A 20,863-nucleotide genomic window follows, 5' to 3' on the forward strand; every position below is an offset into this window, starting at 1 on the left:
TGCTGGGGAATTAGTTCTGCTGGACTTGATCCTCAGTTTTCTGTCTGTCTGGTCTGTCTGGTCTGTCTGGTCTGTCTGTCTGTCTGTCTGTCTGTCTGGCCTGCCTGCCTTTCTGCCTGTCTACCTGTCTACCTGTCTGTCTGCCTGCCTGCCTGCCTGCCTGTCTACTTTCCTGTCTGTCTGTCTGTCTGTCTGTCTGTCTGTCTGCCTGCTTTACTGTACTCTATTTTCCTCTCCCCTCTCTCCTCTCCTTTAACTGTGGTGAAAAAAGGTTAAAAAGGTTGAAAAAACATTTTCGAAAAAAGCTTAGGAAAAAAAAGTTGAAAGGTTGAAAATATTTTTCAACCTTTCAAAAGGTTGATTTTTTATTCCTCTCAAAACAGTTGACAAAAATGTTTCTAAAGGTAAAAAAAAAAATTATAATCAAAGGTTTGAAAACAAAGGTTAAAAAGCTTGCAAAAAAAGCTTCTAAAGGTTGAAAAATATTTTTCCAAAAATGTTTTGGAAAAAAAAGGTTCACAAAAAAGGTTTGCATCATTGGTGAGTACTTGATGAGGACCCTATTATACTCTACTGTACTCTATTTTACTCTGCTGTACTCTATTATACTCTACTGTACTCTTTCGTACTCTGCTCCAAATTGACTGTTGTAGGATTCTCTGTTCTCCCTCTCCCCTCTCCTCCTCTCTCCTCTTTTAAATGTGAAAAAAGTTTCTAAAGGTTGAACAATAATTTTGAAGGTTAAAAAGGTTTAACAAAAGGCAGATGTTGGAAATAGTCGCCGTCAAAAAGGATTCCTGGCGAATGCGCTGCGTGTCTATAGTGTCTTTTTGTATTAATGTATTAATATGATGTTAGGTCCAGTTACCAGCGTGACACTAAAACAGATAATGGCTACTTTTTACTTTACTATATGTCGGAGCCCACACTACAAAATGTGTAGTCAGTACTTTAACTTTTAACAGAGTCTTTGAGTACTTGAGTATCTGTACTTCTACTTGCGTGAAGGATGTGTATACTTTTGCCATCTCTGGACAGATAGAATTCGGGTGTCAACGGAGCCAAACTTGAGCCATCAACAGCAGCGTTGATTTGAACACTGGCGCCCTCTCCTGGTCACTCAGAGGAACCGCACCAACAGGCTCCAGCAGAGCAGGGGGTGGGGGTCAGCTAGCCAGCCAGGCCAGCCCTCAGCTAGCGAGGCTGGGCAGCAGACAGCAGCCAGCAGCCTGGCGGACAGCTGGGTTCTCCAGACAGAGCGAACCTCCTTCAGATCGCCCTACTCTGGAATCAACACTGTGACCTCACTTCCTTTTCCTGTCATTCATCTGATAAGCCTTTGTTGGTCGGACACATAGAAAAAAAAAATCTTTAAAATAGACGCTGCCTTTCATCCCAAGTATATTGAAAGGTATAATCACAGTTCTCAGTAGGATATGAAACTGGAGTCAGTTTTCAGTGAGGGTGTGTGAGTTAGTGTAGCTCAGTAGTGGAGCACAGGACTAGCGCTCACAAGGTTGTGGATTTGATTCCTCGTCTGTGTGTCTGCATTAAACGCATCTGCAGCATAAACATATTAAGAGTGTGTTTAGCTGCTGTTGTTATGACTTTCAGAGTGTTATCTCCTGAGGTCATTCTCTGTTTCTGGCCTCTTGAAAGGGCCATGATGACACCATGGATGCCAGAACACTTGCAGTATTGTTTACATTTGCCCCCTAGTGGTGGGAAGGTGTGTCACACGATGCTGAGGATGATATGGACGTGACATGCTCCTGATGCGATGCCGTCTTCCCTCCAATAACCATCAGCCGAGATCACAGCACATCCATGTCACCATGTCACCAGACGTCACCAAACACATGCCGTCAGGCACTGGAAATAGGATTTGATGACAATCCAATCATCAACTAATCACATTGACAACATCACTACAGGGTCCAGTTGCTATGAACCCAGAAGCGTCTGACTCTAACTGCAACAGCTAGCTTCATCAGAGTCTGCAGGGTTATCGTTAGTAAAACAATGCGTTCCACATTAGAGCAGGGTTATCACAGCATGGGATGGGATGCAACGTTCACACACACACACACACACACATGCACCTACCCACACACACACGCTCCTACCCACACACACACACACGCACCTACCCACACACACACACACGCACCTACCCACACACACATGCACCTACCCACACACACCCGCTCCTACCCCCACACACACACACACACACACACACACGCACCTACCCACACACACATGCACCTACCCACAGACACACCAGCTCCTACCCACACACGCACACACACACAATTTTTGTTGCAAAAACAGTAAGAAACCCACCCTAAACAGTCCCAGAGAGGAAGGTTAGCTGTGTCTCTGCTGAGACCAGCCATGCCAGAGACAGACTCACCGGCAGACTCCGGTTCCTCCAGACACAGGGAGCTGAGAGTCTGATCACAGCCCAGGCGTCGCCCTCATCATCATCATCATCTCCTCCTTTGTCTGAACAGGACTGGGCCAAAGCTCAATCCCATCTACTCCTCTCCTATATCCTGGCTCTTGTTCAATCTATTGATTCTCTACCTCTCAGTCTTTCTCTCTCTCTTCCTCTCTCCCTCTCCCTCTCTCTCTCCCGGATGTCCACAGGACAGTAACAGAGAGCCAGTGTTGGTGAGGAGAGCATGTCCTATAAATAGCCTTCCTCACTGTAGCATGTCTCTTCCACTCATGATGAGATGCCTGGAGGCTGAAAGGATGAGAGGCTGGGGTTCTTGGAGGCTGGGGGTCTGAGGCTGGGGAACTGGGAGGTTGGGAGGATGAGAGGATGAGAGGATGAGAGGATGAGAGGCTGGAGAACTGGGAGGCTTGGGGTCTGAGGCTGGGGATCTGGGAGGATGAGAGCCTGGGAGGCTGGGGAACTGGGAGGCTGGGGGTCTGAGGCTGGGGAACTGGGAGGCTGGGGGTCTGAGGCTGGGGATCTGGGAGGATGAGAGCCTGGGAGGCTGGGGAACTGGGAGGCTGGGGGTCTGAGGCTGGGGAACTGGGAGGCTGGGGGTCTGAGGCTGGGGAACTGGGAGGCTTGGGGTCTGAGGCTGGGGATCTGGAAGGCTGGGAGATTGGGAGGCTGGGGAACTGGGAGGCTTGGGAGGTCCAGTCCTGTTTTGGAAGGAGCCCTGGGCTGAGGGGCAGGGGGGCTGGGGGGCAGGGGGGCTGGGGGGCTGAGGGGCAGGGCGGCTGGGGGGCAGGGGGGCTGAGGGGCAGGGGGGCTGGGGGGCAGGGGGGCTGGGGGGCTGAGGGGCAGGGGGGCTGGGGGGCTGGGGGGACAAGAGACAGGGATTGTAGTCTGTGATGTGGAGGCAGTATATTGTATTCAGACAGTGAAGGTCTGACTTACACTCCTGGCTTCTGACTTACACTCCTGGCTTCTGACTTACACTCCTGGCTTCACCTCCCTGCTTGCTTTCCCTGCTTCACCTCTACTGATCCCCTTCCACAGGAGGAGTCTAGTCTGGTATGGAGATCCCATCATGAATAATCAATCGAATGACTATAATAAATACAATGAAATGAGCAGCGTGTAAAATATCCACTGCCACTTATCAGTAGTGTTTCTGTGGTTTGAAAGTTTGTCCTCAACCAGATGCTTCATGTGTCTGTTCCAGCTCTGGTGCTGCTGTTATTACTCTCTAATGAGGCAGGGAGAGGGAGGAATCTCGCCTCCCTCACACACACACACATCCTGATGCTCTCCCTCACCATCACCTTGTAAGGTAGTGTGTCTTCTTCTTGGCTGCAGGGACACTGTCCAGCTCCATACCACACATCATTAGAGACTAACTGTTGTCTCTGAGGTGGTGAATCACTGTTCCCCCACCAGCTGTCTCTGCTTCTGTCTGTCTGTCTGTCTCCATCTCGCTCAGTCCCTCTCTCCCCATGGCTCTCTCCCTCTCTCTCACCCTCTCTCCCTCCTCTCCCCCCCCTCTCTCCCTCTTGCTCAGTCTCTTTTTATCTCATAGATCTCTGTTTTTCTGTTTTCTCTCTCTCCCTCTCCCTCCCTCCCTCTCCCTCCCTTCTTCTTCTCTCTTTATCTGCTTGTCCATTCTAACAAACTCCTCCCACAGTTCCAGTGCTGCTTCTCTCTCAGCCTCCCTCCACTTCTCTTCTCTGCCTTCACATCTCTGGAGCAGCTTGTGTCCTCGTCTCCCCAGCCGCTGCCTGTCCTCCCAGCCCAGGACCAGCCTGTCCTCCCAGCCCAGGACCAGCCTGTCCTCCCAGCCCAGGACCAGCCTTCCTCCCAGCCCAGGACCAGCCTTCCTCCCAGCCCAGGACCAGCCTGTCCTCCCAGCCCAGGACCAGCCTTCCTCCCAGCCCAGGACCAGCCTTCCTCCCAGCCCAGGACCAGCCTGTCCACCCAGCCCAGGACCAGCCTTCCTCCCAGCCCAGGACCAGCCTTCCTCCTCTCTCCAGGTAAAAAAAACTTCCTCAGCTACCTCACTGCAACACAGGGTCAACAGCACGTAGAATCTGGCAACGTGACATTCTAGAATGAGACATTGGAATGAGAGTTGTGCTAGCTCTGAGTGTTGCCACACTCAGACAAGTGTTCTAGAATGTAGAAGATGGATAGGAGAACCTACACATTTAATGATAATAATAATAATAAAGTTCCTTCTTCACTGGCGAAATAGTCTTTTAGCTGTGATATTATTCCTGAATGTTTTTTCCAGACTTCTGAGTTTCTACCAAGCGGTGTCGAGATGGAAGCTAACTTAATATGAGAATCTCTCGTTCTCCAGTTAACAAAAGTGTATCAAAACAATTCAGCAGAATTCTGTGAAACGTCTTTTGAATGTCATCTGAAGCATATTTTCGAGTCCCCTCCCTTCTAGCTCACACAGGGTGCTTGTGCTGTAGTCCGTCTTGATGGTTCAGGGCTGGATGTGGGCGTTTTCAGGTTCATCGCTAAGTGTTTGATCACTGCTGTGCTGGACATGCAACCCACCACAGGGTCATAACAGCTTCCTACAACCCGCAAATGACTCACTTGGAGTGTTCAGGAAATGGAGGGAAGACTATCTAGGCTGGCCGACCTTGTTTAGCCTGGGAGGATAAGAGTGTGTAGCTTGTTTCCTGAATACCTTGACTGGTCTTTCCTGTGCAGTAATAATAATAACTGTTATTGATACAGTACAGCTCTTTTCTCACATCCAAGAACAGAGAAATAGAAAGCGAAGAATAAAACTAAACCTAGTAGCCCAGGGTCAGGGAGGGCTAGCATGGTGTGTCACAACAAGATAAAATGCAGAGTATTTCCTGTTTACCCTGTGAACAGGCAGATTAGTGTCACTCTTTGTCTGTGTGAAACAGCTGTGACGTGGTGACTTGGTAGAGCGCTGTCCCCCAGTCCTGTTACAGCCAGACTGTGGTTCCTATCCAGTCCTGTTACGGCCAGACTGTGGTTCCTATCCAGTCTTGTTACGGCCAGACTGTGGTTCCTATCCAGTAATGTTACAGCCAGACTGTGGTTCCTATCCAGTCCTGTTACGGCCAGACTTTGGTTCCTATCCAGTCTTGTTACAGCCAGACTGTGGTTCCTATCCAGTCCTGTTACAGCCAGACTGTGGTTCCTATCCAGTCCTGTTACGGCCAGACTGTGGTTCCTATCCAGTCCTGTTACGGCCAGACTGTGGTTCCTATCCAGTCTTGTTACAGCCAGACTGTGGTTCCTATCCAGTCCTGTTACGGCCAGACTGTGGTTCCTATCCAGTCTTGTTACAGCCAGACTGTGGTTCCTATCCAGTCCTGTTACAGCCAGACTGTGGTTCCTATCCAGTCCTGTTACGGCCAGACTGTGGTTCCTATCCAGTCCTGTTACGGCTAGACTGTGGTTCCTATCCAGTCCTGTTACAGCCAGACTGTGGTTCCTATCCAGTCCTGTTACAGCCAGACTGTGGTTCCTATCCAGTCCTGTTACAGCCAGACTGTGGTTCCTATCCAGTCCTGTTACAGCCAGACTGGAGCTGTTTGAGTGACCAGACCACAGTGTTGAGGTCAGAGGTTAACTGAATGTGTGGTGTGGCAGATCCTTTTGCAGGGCCATGTTTACACGCACACACATGCATACACACACATGCATACACACACATGCATACACACACATGCATACACAGACAGTACACCTACTCAACTGTCGGTCACAGGCTACATGTGGTTTAGTCTGTGGGTAGGGCTGAAGAGGAAAGAGATGGACACGGGTCTGGCCTGACCTACTGAGCCGTTTCATGGGAGTCTGTCCTTGTATCTGTAAAGAATGCAACAGAGATACGGTTCATACAAATTGAAGTGTACAAAATTCTGTATTTTTTGTGACAGCGACACTGCCATAAAAAAAGACGTGTGTTTCTTGTGAAACGTAATTGTTTCTTAATTCCCATTCATCCGTCTGTTGCCGACATTTCTCCCTCCCAGATCTGCCCTTAGCGCGTCGCCAGGATGCCGTTCGGTGGAGGCAACAAGTGCGGCTGTTGCCAGAAGACAGTGTACTTCGCCGAGGAGATGCAGTGTGAGGGCAAGAGCTTCCACAAGTCCTGCTTCCTCTGCAGTAAGTACAACCCGCGGAGATCTCGTCGTTATCGCGATGACCGCGGAACGCGAGTGTTCTCAGATGCACCGAGAGGTGCAGGAATGGAATGCAGAGTATTTGGCAAAGGAGGCCGTCCAGAGGCTCTCCCTCTCCTCTCCCTGACCGTATTTGGAGACGGCGTTTGCGTGTGACTAGTTTTCCTTATACGGGAGAGAGAAGGTAGCCTACTGAGCCTGTCCATTTGAAGTAGGCTGTTTGTGTGAACTTCTGTGAGCCCTCCTACCGCCCACACATCCCCGACGCACAGAATGATTTTGTTTCACAACATGACGTTCAGCACAGCGGTGAGATCATGGTTCCAGCGTCCTAACCCCAACCCTGGCGTGGTGAAAGAGGGAAGGGTGGTGGGGGGGCTGGGGGGACGTCGGTTTGTTTTCAAATGTGGGTGGGACAGACTTTTTGCATAAGTGCCTGTAACCTACACCCCTGGGGGAGGGTACGAAGCATTTAGAGAATGTGACTGACAATCAAGAGGTTGCCGGTTCAAATCCCTTCTCCCCTATACTGTATGTTGCTTTGTATTCAAGCATCTGCTAAATTAATACATTACAATTATGAATAGTCTCACTTTACCGTGCCTGCTCTGTTCGAAAACTGCAGAAAAAAATAATCTTATCACCAAGATTCCAACCTTCCCCCTGACGTGTTCAGAGGCTTGTTGACTGACGGTCTGTGTCCGGTCTGTGTCCGGTCTGTGTCCGGTCTGTGTCCGGTCTGTGTCCGGTCTGTCCCCGGTCTGTGTCCTTGTTGACTGACGGTCTGTCCCTGGTCTGTCCCCGGTCTGTGTCCTTGTTGACTGACGGTCTGTGTCCGGTCTGTGTCCGGTCTGTGTCCGGTCTGTGTCCGGTCTGTGTCCGGTCTGTGTCCGGTCTGTGTCCTTGTTGACTGACGGTCTGTCCCTGGTCTGTCCCCGGTCTGTGTCCTTGTTGACTGACGGTCTGTCCCCGGTCTGTCCTCCCGCTCCAGTGGCGTGTAAGAAGAACCTGGACAGCACCACTGTGGCCGTGCATGTGGACGAGATCTACTGCAAGTCCTGCTACGGAAAGAAGTACGGGCCAAAAGGCTACGGGTTTGGAGGCGGAGCTGGAACACTGAGCATGGACACAGGAGAAGGACTGGGAATCAAGCCTGAACAGTGAGACACACACACACACACTGCACGTCTGCACGTCTACACTAGCGATAACTGCTGTGTTTACATCCTCACAACAGGGACAAATATATACACACTGTACACACCCACACCTGTCTTTGACAGAACTATGAAAAAATTGTCCCCAGGTTCAAATCCCCCTCTTTGTGAAGATGAAAGTGTCAGTTAAATGAACACAAAAAGTTATCAGGGTGTTTTATCCTATGACAGCAGTGCGTGTGAACATCCTTCCAGTAAACTAACCTCCGACACCTTCCCTAATCTGTGATCAGAGCATCATGGTGTGTTTCTCTGTGATCAGAGCATCATGGTGTGTTTCTCTGTGATCAGAGCATCATGGTGTGTTTCTCTGTGATCAGATCATCATGGTGTGTTTCTCTGTGATCAGATCATCATGGTGTGTTTCTCTGTGATCAGAGCATCATGGTGTGTTTCTCTGTGATCAGAGCATCATGGTGTGTTTCTCTGTGATCAGAGCATCATGGTGTGTTTCTCTGTGAGCAGAGCATCATGGTGTGTTTCTCTGTGAGCAGAGCATCATGGTGTGTTTCTCTGTGATCAGAGCATCATGGTGTGTTTCTCTGTGATCAGAGCATCATGGTGTGTTTCTCTGTGAGCAGAGCATCATGGTGTGTTTCTCTGTGAGCAGAGCATCATGGTGTGTTTCTCTGTGAGCAGAGCATTATGGTGTGTTTCTCTCCGCAGACCTCAAGCCCACCGGCCCACCAACAACCCCAACGCGTCCAAGTTTGCCCAGAGCAGCGGGGGGGCCGATGTCTGTCCTCGCTGTGGCAAAAGTGTGTACGCAGCAGAGAAGGTGGTCGCGGGAGGAAATGTAAGACCTCCAGCTCCTCTGTGTGTGTGTGTGTGTGTGTGTGTGTGTGAGTGAGTGAGCACGAGAGAGAGAGAGAGAGAGAGAGAGAGAGAGAGAGAGAGAGAGAGAGAGAGAGAGAGAGAGAGAGAGAGAGAGAGAGAGAGAGAGAGAGAGAGAGAGAGAGAGAGAGAGAGAGATTTTCATAGGGACATTCTGTCTGAAGTTTGTTGATGCAAAATAAATATCTTAGGAAATATGTTCTAGAAGAATAATGGTCTTAAAATTAAAAGAATGACAGATTGTGGGTTTTGGCTTGTTGTTATGTACTGAAGTACTGGAGACAAGCCTACTTATTTAACTCTCCTCCCCTCTCTTTCTGTGTCCACCCTCCCCCTTTCTATCTCTTCTCTCCCCCTTCCTCTCCCTCATCCCTCTCTCCGTCCCTCCCTCCATCTCCCCATCCATCCTTCCTCCCTCTCTCTCTCTCTCTCTCTCCTAGTCGTGGCACAAGAGTTGTTTCCGCTGTGCCAAATGTGGCAAAGGTCTGGAATCCACCACCCTGGCAGACAAAGATGGAGAGATCTACTGTAAAGGTCAGCTCCTTCCCCCTGCAGCTCCCCTGACTGACTGTAAACTCTCTGTACGAGCTAGCCTGGCGTGTTACTGAAGCGTTTGTTTACATGCTGCAGTCTCTGCAGCCAGATGTGCTTATGGAATAAACTCCAACTGTGTTTTTACTGACTCTATATTTGCGCCTATAACCTAAGATTATTTACCTTCACAGCATGTTACGCCAAGAACTTTGGTCCCAAGGGCTTCGGGTTCGGCCAGGGGGCAGGAGCGCTGGCTCACGCCCAGTAGAGCCTTCCTCTCACACACAGACACCAGGAGGACCGCACTTCCCAGGATGCACCAGTCCTCCTCCAGCCAACGCTACAGTCTCACACCGCAGCTACAGCCGCAGAGGCGCCACGGCAACAGAGACGGCTCTCGTTGACCTTGTTCGTACCAGCAGCTGTGGCTCAGTGTGGCTTCTCTGCTACATTCTCTGCTCTCACGACACGCAGCACAGTTCAGAGTGGTCATTTAGCACCAGACGTGTTTGTGTAGGTCATGACAAGTGGACCTGTATAGTATAAACACTCAGTCAACGTTCGTTGAACACTCCTGGTGTGAAGCGAATACTTTGAACTGTGCCGCGTTAGCTTCAGCACTGAGGAGACTAACACTGCATGGCGGGCCGCTAAAACTAAACAAATAACTGATAAATAACTAACTAATTATCTTGGTTTGCCATATTGACCCGGACTTAACCCGGTACTGTATTTGTGTTGACAAGTTAAGCTTGATGTAAAATGTGACTTGGCTCTTCTTTAAGATTGTTTTGTTTAGAGATTTGAAACAGTCAATGCTGATATAGAGACACACCCTGTTTTCACAGAGTTCAGTATAGAAGTAGATTTTTTCAGCAGATGCTTTTATGCAAAGCGCTGCACTATTTGTACATCGATTTGGATTAAAAACTCTGCTAAATGAATCAAATGTCATGTCAAGTCTCCTTGTGTCTTCCTCATGAACAACAATAACGGCAACACAGCCTGAGGACTGAGCCCTTTTGTCCTTTACATCTGTTCAACTGAACAACACACACACACACCCTCTCCCCCTCTCTCCCTCTCACACACACACAAAGTCCCATTATTTAAGGAGGAGTCATTAACAAAAGATCATCCAGCTCTGATGAGACACAGCAGTCAGTTAGGGTCAGCGCCCTTCGTTATCGCCATGGTAACACAAACAAAAGGTGGGGGTGCGGAGGGCTGATAACTGTGGCGGGACACAACAGAAGCCTATTTCCTCGCTCCTGTCTCTGCCCGCTACACAGGGCTGGCACAGTGGGCACTGCAGCAGACAGCTGGTGAGAGGGGGGGGGTGGGACTAGGGGTGAGAGAGGGGGGGTGAGAGGGTGGGGGATGGGACTGGGGGTGAGAGAGGGGGGGTGAGAGGGTGGTAGGATGGGACTGGGGGTGAAAGAGGGGGGGTGAGAGGGTGGTAGGATGGGACTGGGGGTGAGAGAGGGGGGGTGAGAGGGTGGTAGGATGGGACTGGGGGTGAGAGAGGGGGGGTGAGAGGGTGGTAGGATGGGACTGGGGGTGAGAGAGGGGGGGTGAGAGGGTGGTAGGATGGGACTGGGGGTGAGAGAGGGGGGGTGAGAGGGTGGTAGGATGGGACTGGGGGTGAGAGAGGGGGGGTGAGAGGGTGGGGGATGGGACAGGGGGTGAGAGAGGGGGGGTGAGTGGGGTGAGAGTGTGGAGGGGGTGAGAGAGGAGGGGTGAGAGGGTGGGGGATGGGACTGGGGGTGAGAGGGGGGGTGAGAGGGTGGGGGATGGGACAAGGGGTGAGAGAGGGGGGGTGAGTGGGGTGAGAGTGTGGAGGGGGTGAGAGAGGGGGGGTGAGAAGGTGGTAGGATGGGACTGGGGGTGAGAGAGGGGGGGTGAGAGGGTGGTAGGATGGGACTGGGGGTGAGAGAGGGGGGGTGAGAGGGTGGTAGGATGGGACAGGGGGTGAGAGAGGGGGGGTGAGTGGGGTGAGAGTGTGGAGAGGGTGAGAGAGGGGGGGTGAGAGGGTGGTAGGATGGGACAGGGGGTGAGAGAGGAGGGGTGAGAGGGTGGGGGATGGGACAGGGGGTGAGAGAGGGGGGGTGAGTGGGGTGAGAGTGTGGAGGGGGTGAGGGTGGGGGATGGGACAGGGGGTGAGAGAGGGGGGGTGAGAGGGGTGAGAGTGTGGAGGGGGTGAGAGAGGGGGGGGTGAGACGGTGGGGGATGGGACAGGGGGTAAGAGAGGGGGGGTGAGAGGGTTGTTAACAACAACATATCTCGGAGAAACAACAGAAACGTGGTGAGTCATCTGCCTATCAACCACCGTCCCCAGGTCACTACCCACCTTTCACCACGTAGAGACCCACCCTGGGCTCACCCTCTCCGGTGCCTTCCATACGTTCTGCTGTCCTCTTTCATGAGGTTCCAGAGTACCTGAAACAACATGTGCGCTCCTCTATAATCCCCGTAGAAACACGAGGCGCTCTTGTTTCCAAAGAAGGATGACGTGATGAAGTGAACTGACCCAGCTGTCACAAGCTCAGAAAGTCTTCAGCTGTCACAGCCACGCGCTAGTTCCCCTGAACACTCACAGGACAGACACCCACAGGCCTGGGATCCAGTAGGATAGAGCAGAGCAGCATGTTTGATGTTATGGCTCACACCAGCCCTGGCAGACGCTGAACATTCTAGAACCAGCACCACTCTAGAAGCTGCGCATTCTAGACCCTACCCACTCTAGAAACTGCGCATGGTAGAACCTACACTTTCCAGGACTTGTACATTCTTGAAATGCACAGAAATGCACATCTAGAACCTGTACATTCCCCCAAAAAAATACACTTGATCCTGTACACTCAAGAACCTGCGCATGTTTGGTGTTGTGTGTGAAAAATAAATTAAAAATAAATAATAATAATTAGTTTCGAAACTAATTGAAAGATTTAAAAAATATTGTCGGAAATACGTTTAAAAAAAAAAGATTAACGTTTTTTAAAGTTTTTTATATATATACGGTTGGAAAAAAATTCGAAAGAGAATGTTGAAAGGTTAAAGGTTTATTTTTTATTTTTTTAAGTACAACAAATAAAGTTGCATCATTGATTGGTACTTGATGAGGACTACTATACTCAATTCTCTGCTTTAATTTGGTGTTTTAGGCTTCTCTGTTCTCTTCTCCTCTCTACTTTCCATTCACTGCATGTGTGAAATAAAATAAGCTACGGATGAGACAGAGGGAGTTAGCAATGTCGACATGACTGAGAATAGAGACATTCCTGATCACCCATGGCCATATATGAGGGAATTTTTTTATCTATGATGTCCAGTTACCAGTGTGACACTAAAACAGTTAGTAGTAATGGCAACTTTTTACTTAAGTACAGTATATGTCAGAGCCCATACTTTAACTTGAGTGAAAAAGTGTAGTGGGTACTCTTACCAAAGTCTTTTTAAACATGAGTCCTTCTACTTGAGTTAAGGATGTGTGTACTTGTGTCATGTCTGATGATAGAATCAGCACATCCTAGGACCTGTAACATTCTAGAACCTCACATTCTACAACCTGCACCTTCTAGAATGTTTGCTGGCATAGTCCGACATCACGATAGATGTCAACTGACAATCTCACAGGTTTGAGATGGTGGCTTTGAAGACCAGCCTGCCAGCAGGGGAGTCGACCAGCCTGCCGGCAGGGGAGTCGACCAGCCTCCCGGCAGGGGAGTCGACCAGCCTCCCGGCAGGGGAGTCGACCAGCCTCCCGGCAGGGGAGTCGACCAGCCTCCCGGCAGGGGAGTCGACCAGCCTCCCGGCAGGGGAGTCGACCAGCCTCCCGGCAGGGGAGTCGACCAGCCTCCCGGCAGGGGAGTCGACCAGCCAGGCTGGGACTCTGGCTCCTCTCCATGGGGGGGCTGGGGTGGGGTGGGGGGCTGGGGTGGGGGGCTGGGGTGGGGGGCTGGGGTGGGGTGGGGTGGGGGGCTGGGGTGGGGTGGGGGGTGCAGGGAGATAACCTGAACCAAGACCACATCTACAGGAGATAGGGAAGTACAAGATAACTCAGACCTCGCAGGCAGCCACGGGAATCGCTCATAAAAATAGCAGTGTGGTTCACTGTAATGTTATCTACAGTGGAGGCTGTGCTTGTGTGATGGTGTGTGATGGTCACCCCTGTCCTGTGGGCTCTGAGGGGTTGAGTGTGTGCGCATGCAGGGAGAGGAGACAGGACAGGATTTTTAACCCAAACACTGACCAGACCGTTGCAGTCTCTGCCTTCAACACTGACCACACATGCATGTACGCACGTACACACTGCCCACACACACACATACGTGCATACACGTCTTTCCGCATACACATACACGAGGGCACACACACACACATAACTAGACTGGCAGCGTCAGATGCTGGAACTGACTATGTATAGACTGCAGTTTACTTTCCATTGTGTGTTTGGATGCTGCATTCCTGTGCTGCGGCCCGGGTTATTCCCGTCTCTGGTTAATATGCTAATTGGGCGTCAGACAGTCCAGGCTCTCGCAGGGGTCAAAGGTCACGTCTGGGGAATTCCCACTCTGATTGCTGAACTCTAGACAGTGGGAAGGAGACCAGATGAAACCCACTGGAACATCTCTCTCTGGGGTGCCCCTGGAGAGATACCATCTGGTAGGTTTATACTCCAAACCAGGTGGGTATCTCTCCAGGAGCAGGTTTGGAGTGTAACCCTACAGGAGGGTATCTCTCCAGGAGCAGGGTTGGAGTGTAACCCTACAGGAGGGTATCTCTCCAGGAGCAGGGTTGGAGTGTAACCCTACAGGAGGGTATCTCTCCAGGAGCAGGGCTGGAGTGTAAACTTACAGGAGGGTATCTCTCCAGGAGCAGGGTTGGAGTGTAACCCTACAGGAGGGTATCTCTCCAGGAGCAGGGCTGGAGTGTAATCCTACAGGAGGGTATCTCTCCAGGAGCAGGGCTGGAGTGTAATCCTATAGGAGGGTATCTCTCCAGGAGCAGGGCTGGAGTGTAATCCTACAGGAGGGTATCTCTCCAGGAGCAGGGCTGGAGTGTAATCCTACAGGAGGGTATCTCTCCAGGAGCAGGATTGGTCAGCTCTGTTTTAGACTACCTCAAACTCTTTTCAGACACCAGCACAGAAACCAGACAGTCTGCAAGGCTGCCCTGGAAGACATCTACGTACATCTCCATGGAAATGAACAAGAGCATTCTCTTGGGCGCCTCTCCCTTCTACCTCACCTAGTCTAGAACCTTCCATCTCTGTCACTAAGCCTATTGGGTCCGAGGCTGGATATGTAAGGATACGTCTGGGCATACGTGAAGCCCTCTGTGACATTGCTTGTAAAAAGGTTCGTACAAATAACATTTGATTTGATACAATACTACAGCTGACCTAGTTACAAAGCAGAGCATCACCAGGCTGGCAGGCTGGTGATGATCCGCTGCTGGCTGTGGCTCCTAGGGGGAGAGCTGCGGGTTCACAACCTGTCATCACCACGGGAACGCTACACAGAGGAGTCACTGGATAACAGAGGCCACTCCTTCGCTGTGTGTGTGTGTATGCGCGTGTTTGGTGAGAGTGAACAATGTGTGTTTGTGTAAGTGTGTGTTTGGTGGGAGGGACTGTGTGTGTATCTATATTAAGTCTCCCTGTGACAGACAGGATGGACATTAAGAGGCAGAGTTAAATAGCCCAGTGCATTCCTCTCTACATCCCTCTGTCTCTCCATCCCCCAAACAACCAGACCACGGTAAGTTTTCTACTAGAACTTTCTGAGTACTCTCTGAAAAATTGTTGAATGTTTTTGTTTTGCCATAACTAGTTTCACTTTTGTCATTTTTTAAAAGTACAGGGGCATTGGGACAACAGATTCGTATATCTACAGTTTTTAAGTAAGTCGGTTGCCTGAAATGAAGTACTGAAAGGTGTATGTAGCTACTGTAGATCCATACAGTAGTGTTTGCTGTGAAAGTCTGACACTGAAAGGGTTTAGTTCTGTGTTTGTAACTGTATTGTGACAGGCACTGCCGAAGGCATATCACATATATGTTATTTTTCCTCTTTATGAACATTTATATAAGTTTCCATGTCGTGCGTAGTGTGTAGTTCTGTCCTGAAATGCATAACATCATTCTCTTTGAAGAAACTGACAGTGGGACTGTATATCATCCATCATTAAACATCAGATTAATTTCTTCATGGAGGGAGTAGCTACTGTCAGCACTGTGGGGTGACAGGGTTAATCATGCCAGCATACCTGTGTGTGTGTGTGCGTGTGTGTGTGCGAGACAGAACGAGAGAGTGTATGCGTATCACTCCCACTTGAGATAACACTGCAGCATTTGGCAAAAACACTGACCAAATACCTCACCGTAAACAGCTGGACCAGGAACAATGCCTCTTAGGGGATTTTCAAGATAAAGTTCTTTAATTCATCACCAATCTATCCAGAAGTAGTCCGTGACCGTTTAACCCAGCGTTGCAGACGAAGCGCCAGCATGACAGTGGGGAGACACAGCTCTGAATCCCTGCTTAGCTGTCAGGAGAAACAAGGTTTGGTTGAAAGCCCTCTGTGACATGCTTGCTTGTAAAAAGGGCTATAGAAATACATTTGATTTGATTTGAAAAGCACACAGGTCCAGAGGAGCGCCCTCGCGTTGTGGGAATGAAGACTCTAAACTAAAGCATTTATTCCTTGTAGCTTGATGAATGACGGCGAATGAATGGCTTGTACATTTTCTCTTTTCTTTCGTTTTATTTCCTAATATTTTACAATTCTCGGTTCAGCAGAAAAGAGAAGCAGAGGTTCTCGTTGCCAATTGTTGGGTCTCTGCTCCGGTGATGCCGGTTGCGCTATCGTTGCACTAGTACGCCTACGGAAATGTACTAATTGGCTTCTAATTATTTTGTTGTTGTTCGTTGTGCTAGTTTTGAGTTTCCACATTCCTGTCTTCCAGAGGGGAATCAGCACAGCCAAGATGCCAGAGCAGGGGTATGTACGGTTCCTGTTTCCACACCTGTTCATGAGCGGTTTCAGACAGCGCAGTGTCCCTCTATCTGTAGAATGAACATCCATAGCCTACATTGCATCTATATGTATATCTATAAACTGGATCTATAAAATATATATCGTAATAATATGGAGGTTTTATCAATTATACATCTATATAAGGGTAGAATGTATGTATCTCTTAATGTATAGTATGTAGGCCTATATCTACAGTAGAAACTGTATAGAATATAAAGAAAACAAATATATTTATCTATCTACTCTATAAAGGAAATCATATTGTATGTTGATGGAAGGTCATAAAACTATAACTATTGCATCCAAGAAGAAAAATATTAACCGTCATCATTTTGTCCCCATTTTAAATGTCATTTCCTCCTTTTAGACCAGAGGTAAGATCTCACTGACAACACCCACTATTTCAACATTACAGAACACAATGCAAACCTATTTGATAATAAATGACGTAAACTGATGAATCAAACGTATGATTTGATAGTGATTGTGTGTTTGTTGTGTCACTCAGCGGAAGTCTAAGATCTCAGCCTCTAGGAAGTTGATGCTGAAGGTAGCTTGTGTGATTTGGGGCTTTTGATGCGGTTGAACGTTAATTTCAAGTGCCGCTCTGAAATGCTTTACTCTACACTGATCTACTCTGCTCTCATCTACTGAACTTCCATCTACTCTACGATGTGCTCTGCTCTTCTCTACTGTACTCTACACTGCTCCACTGTGGTGCAGTTCTCCCAGCAGTAACACCTCCATCTTACCTGCTCTCTTCTTGGCCATGCTGCCTGTGCTGTGGTGGTGTGCTGCTCCAGAGTCTGATGGTGGCCAGGGCCAAGGAGGACCTGGAGCAGGAGCAGGAGGAGAAGGAGAAGGAGAAGCAGAAGTACCTGGAGGAGAGAACTCCTCCTCTGGTGCTCAGTGGGATGTCCTCAGCAGAGCTCCAGGTAGATGCCTCGTCTCTTCCTGCTCTTCACCGTGAAGCGCAGGAAGAGTACGTCACCTGAGCCCAGGTGTGACCCCCGAGCCCAGGTGTGACCCCCAAGCCCAGGTGTGACCCCCTCGGCCCTGTGTCTCCTCAGGAGCTGTGTGCAGAGCTTCATGCCAAGGTGGACGTTGTGGACGAGGAACGCTACGACATCGAGGCCAAAGTCCTCCACAACTCCAGAGAGGTAGAACTGGCCTGTCAGGATTCCTCAGAAACTGAAATTCAGTTATAGCTTTTGATTTTGGTGTGCCACCCCAAGAGCTTCAGTGCCCCCTGTGGCCCCCCTCCCCCCTCTGGGGGTGCCACTGATAAAACTGTGTGTGTCTCATGCTCGTGTTCCTTCGTCCTCGTCCAGATTAAGGACCTGAACATCAAGGTTCTGGATCTGCGGGGGAAGTTCAAGAGGCCCAACCTCAGAAGGGTGAGGGTGTCAGCGGACGCCATCTTGCGCTCGCTCCTTGGCTCCAAACACAAGGTGTCCATGGACCTGAGGGCCAACCTCAAATCTGTCAAAAAGGAGGACACAGAGAAGGTGGGCCGGGCCCGAGGGAGGGAGGGAGGGAGGGAGGGATGTAAAGAAAGTGAGACAAGAGAAAGAAAAAGATATAATGAGAGATAGAGAAAGTAAAAGATACATATAGAAAGTTAAGAAGTTCTAAATCAAGCTAGTTACAACTGGGGTTGGAGCAAAAACCTACAGGAAGGCAGCTCTTCGGGAGCAGGGTTGGAGAGATTTGCTTTAGGGACAGGTCTTGATTAGGTGTACTGTCCCTTTAACCGTTGGTCTGCTGGGGGCTTGCAGGAGAAGACTGTGGAGGTGAGCGACTGGAGGAAGAATGTGGAGGCCATGTCGGGCATGGAGGGCAGGAAGAAGATGTTTGATGCAGCCAAAGGCCCCAACCAATAGACAGAAAGCATGCCACTGAGGAACCTGGGAAATGTAGTTGTTTTGTACTCACTTCATTAGTCTGCATGAAAATACAGAATATGTGTATGGTCCAATTGTTATTATTTTAAAAACTTTTTTGGTTATTCTCATTGAGATAAATCTCTTTCAAGAAAGACCCATAATTATTTAAACATTGAAAAGGCTTACTAGTACATACATGTAAATTGCCTCTAAAGGAGTAGGGATTTAATCAATTCTCTTTTCGTCCACAGAAAATGTCCACATTATTATATGGACCGGTTTTCTTTTCTACTGGTTATGGACAATCACGTTATAAATTCTTACTTTTGTGTTTTTGTGTACCCGTTTTATACACCATTTTAATAAACAGTTTGTGTTGACCTCTGTGTTTTTAATAACGTTGAAGTATAAGCTATAGAGAAGAACTGGACGAATGTCACTGGTCATTGCTGCTAGCAGTAATAACCACCTGCCACTAGATGGCAGTGTTTCTTTAGTGCTACGTGCTGCTTGAGTACTGATACTCCAACCAGAGATGGCAAAAGTACACACATCCTTCACTCAAGTACAGATACTCCTGATTGAAAAGACTAAAAGTACTGACTACACGTTTTCACTCAAGTTAAAGTAAAGAAGTATGGGCTCTGACACTTACGTAAAAAGTAGCCATTACTACTACCTGTTGGACCTCACATCTTATTAATACATGAATACACTATGCACTATTGATACTAATCCTGGCGGATTCGCCAGGAATCTTTTATGAGACCGACAGTTTCGAACATCTCCCTCATGTATGGCCATGGATGATCAGGAATGTCTCTATTCTAAGTCATGTCGACATCGCTAACTCACTCTCATCAATAACGTAGGCTACCTTTATTTTCAAAGTAGGCTATTTTTTTCAACCTTTCCAAAATATTTAATCAACATTTTGAAACTTTTTTTGTCAGAACTTTTTTTTCGAAAATCTTTTTTAAACCTTATGAAATCTTTTTATCAGGAAACATACAACTCCGTTTCTTTTTACTGATGGATTTATTCCTTTCCGTGAATAAAACACACCATCGAACTGTAAATATAGGCTATCACTAGAATTAGCATGTGTCATATTAATTTACAAACATACACTGTACCATAAATACAAGCAACAAACATAGGCTACGTAACAACGAACATTAGGGTAGGGTTAGAACATACCCTAACGGACATACCCTGCTGGCTGCACACACAACGAGGGGATGAGTCCACTTGAACGACTTAACCCTTGTGTTATCTTCGGGTCATTCTGACCCATCAGTCATTGTGACCCACCGTCGTATTGCGACAGATTTACCGCATACAAAGACAAAGTGAAGCATTTTCTTTTAACCGTTGGGCTGTCTCAGACCCCCCACATTGCAAAGGTTAAAAGAAAATTATTTTAATTTGTTTTTGTATTGGGTAAAATTGGGTAAACACAACGATGGTTCGTTATGAACCTTTGGGTCATGTGACCCGAAGGCAGCACGAGGGTTAAAACAACAGTACAAACCCAACACTTTTAGCAGAGTAGGCTACAAACGCATAACACTATAACACTAATGATTCAACCCTCTCACCTGGTGATGTGTTGCATTTTCATAAGTCCCTAGTGAACCCAATTCCTGCCTACAGCACGGGACTAGACCCACATACATATACAAACAATACACAAACATCTCAAAACGCAATAAGTCAAATATATTAATTTAGAAAATTCAACAATACATGTTCTCATGGAAGCTAAAACGAGTGTTCCTGCGTCTCTTTGTGATCCCCTCATCTTTGCTGTTGAAACCAAAATACAAACCAAGGGGGACGTTGCCTCACAATACTTTTTCAAACTTTCAAAACCTGTTTTTCGAAACTTTTTGGGGAAATATATTTTTTCCAGCTTTCAAAACCTCTTTTTCGTTCATTTTTTGTTTTTCAACCTTTCAAAAATATGTTTTCAACCTTTTGAATAATAGTGAAGTAAAGTACTGATAAATAGATTTTTCTGGTAAGTACAGTAACAAAGTATTTATACTTCGTTATTTTCCATCTCTGACTGTAGCCTACTTGTGCTTATTTTGTACTTGTCTTACCTTGCAACTGAAACTGCCGATGGGATTGTGTGCTAATCTCAACCTCACTATCTCTGTGTTCAGACAACCCCAGGCCTCAACATGAGACAGTCCAAACTAACAAAGGTCAGAAGCTATTCACACACACTCACATACATCCTGCCCAAACACGCACACACACACATCCTGCCAAAACACACACATACACAGTATTAGAAAACACCCATAGACCACAACAATACACTGTGAATAACTGCAGCAACATGAGTACCTGGAAATAGTCAGTGAAAGCCTCTGGTATGTGTCAGGGGAAAGGAGGTGTGTGTGTGTGTGTGTGTGTGTGTGTCGGTAGAGAATGCTGGGGTTTATTAAAAGACTTGGCGAGGAGATGGATTGTTGGTAGTGTGTGGGACCCAGGAGCAGAGAGGAGCTGCTGGGGCAGAGAAGACAGACCTTCCAGCAGGCACCTGAAAACACACAACTCTCCTGCACTGGTGCTTCAGGGCCTCTACTGATTATGACACCATGAGAAATAGTGAGGGTGAAAGAGAGTGAGGGTGAAAGAGAGTGAGGGTGAGAGAGTGAGGGTGAAAGAGAGTGAGGGTGAAAGAGAGTGAGGGTGAGAGAGTGAGGGTGAAAGA

General features: G+C 48.4%; 2 protein-coding genes across 6 annotated transcripts in view; both read left to right on the top strand.

The window, feature by feature from the left end:
- tnni1b (troponin I type 1b (skeletal, slow)) overlaps positions 1 to 18,515 on the top strand; it is a 106,301-nt gene extending 87,786 nt beyond the window's left edge. The window contains exons 1-8 of one of the 5 annotated variants that reach the window (XM_062473432.1): positions 15,705 to 15,774; positions 16,150 to 16,217; positions 16,758 to 16,799; positions 17,053 to 17,184; positions 17,320 to 17,409; positions 17,581 to 17,757; positions 18,028 to 18,165; positions 18,387 to 18,515. In XM_062473432.1, the coding sequence (XP_062329416.1) occupies positions 15,720 to 15,774; positions 16,150 to 16,217; positions 16,758 to 16,799; positions 17,053 to 17,184; positions 17,320 to 17,409; positions 17,581 to 17,757; positions 18,028 to 18,132 (669 nt within the window). In that variant the 5' untranslated portion in view covers positions 15,705 to 15,719 and the 3' untranslated portion in view covers positions 18,133 to 18,165; positions 18,387 to 18,515. Of the gene's footprint in view, positions 1 to 14,822; positions 14,972 to 15,704; positions 15,775 to 15,929; positions 15,952 to 16,149; positions 16,218 to 16,755; positions 16,800 to 17,052; positions 17,185 to 17,319; positions 17,410 to 17,580; positions 17,758 to 18,027 lie in introns of those variants that run through there. The other 4 variants (XM_062473448.1, XM_062473426.1, XM_062473440.1 and 1 more) reach the window with 4 other exon arrangements.
- LOC134029370 (cysteine and glycine-rich protein 1-like) lies at positions 4,146 to 10,219 on the top strand. Its single transcript, XM_062473467.1, has 6 exons — positions 4,146 to 4,473; positions 6,475 to 6,607; positions 7,616 to 7,784; positions 8,508 to 8,637; positions 9,116 to 9,209; positions 9,401 to 10,219. Exons 2-6 carry the CDS (start codon positions 6,499 to 6,501, stop codon positions 9,475 to 9,477), a joined length of 579 nt encoding a protein of 192 aa, XP_062329451.1. The 5' UTR covers positions 4,146 to 4,473; positions 6,475 to 6,498; the 3' UTR covers positions 9,478 to 10,219.
- Positions 18,516 to 20,863: the final 2,348 nt, after the last annotated feature.

Source organism: Osmerus eperlanus, chromosome 1 (genome assembly GCF_963692335.1).
Source record: "Osmerus eperlanus chromosome 1, fOsmEpe2.1, whole genome shotgun sequence".
Taxonomy (NCBI): Eukaryota; Metazoa; Chordata; class Actinopteri; order Osmeriformes; family Osmeridae; genus Osmerus; species Osmerus eperlanus.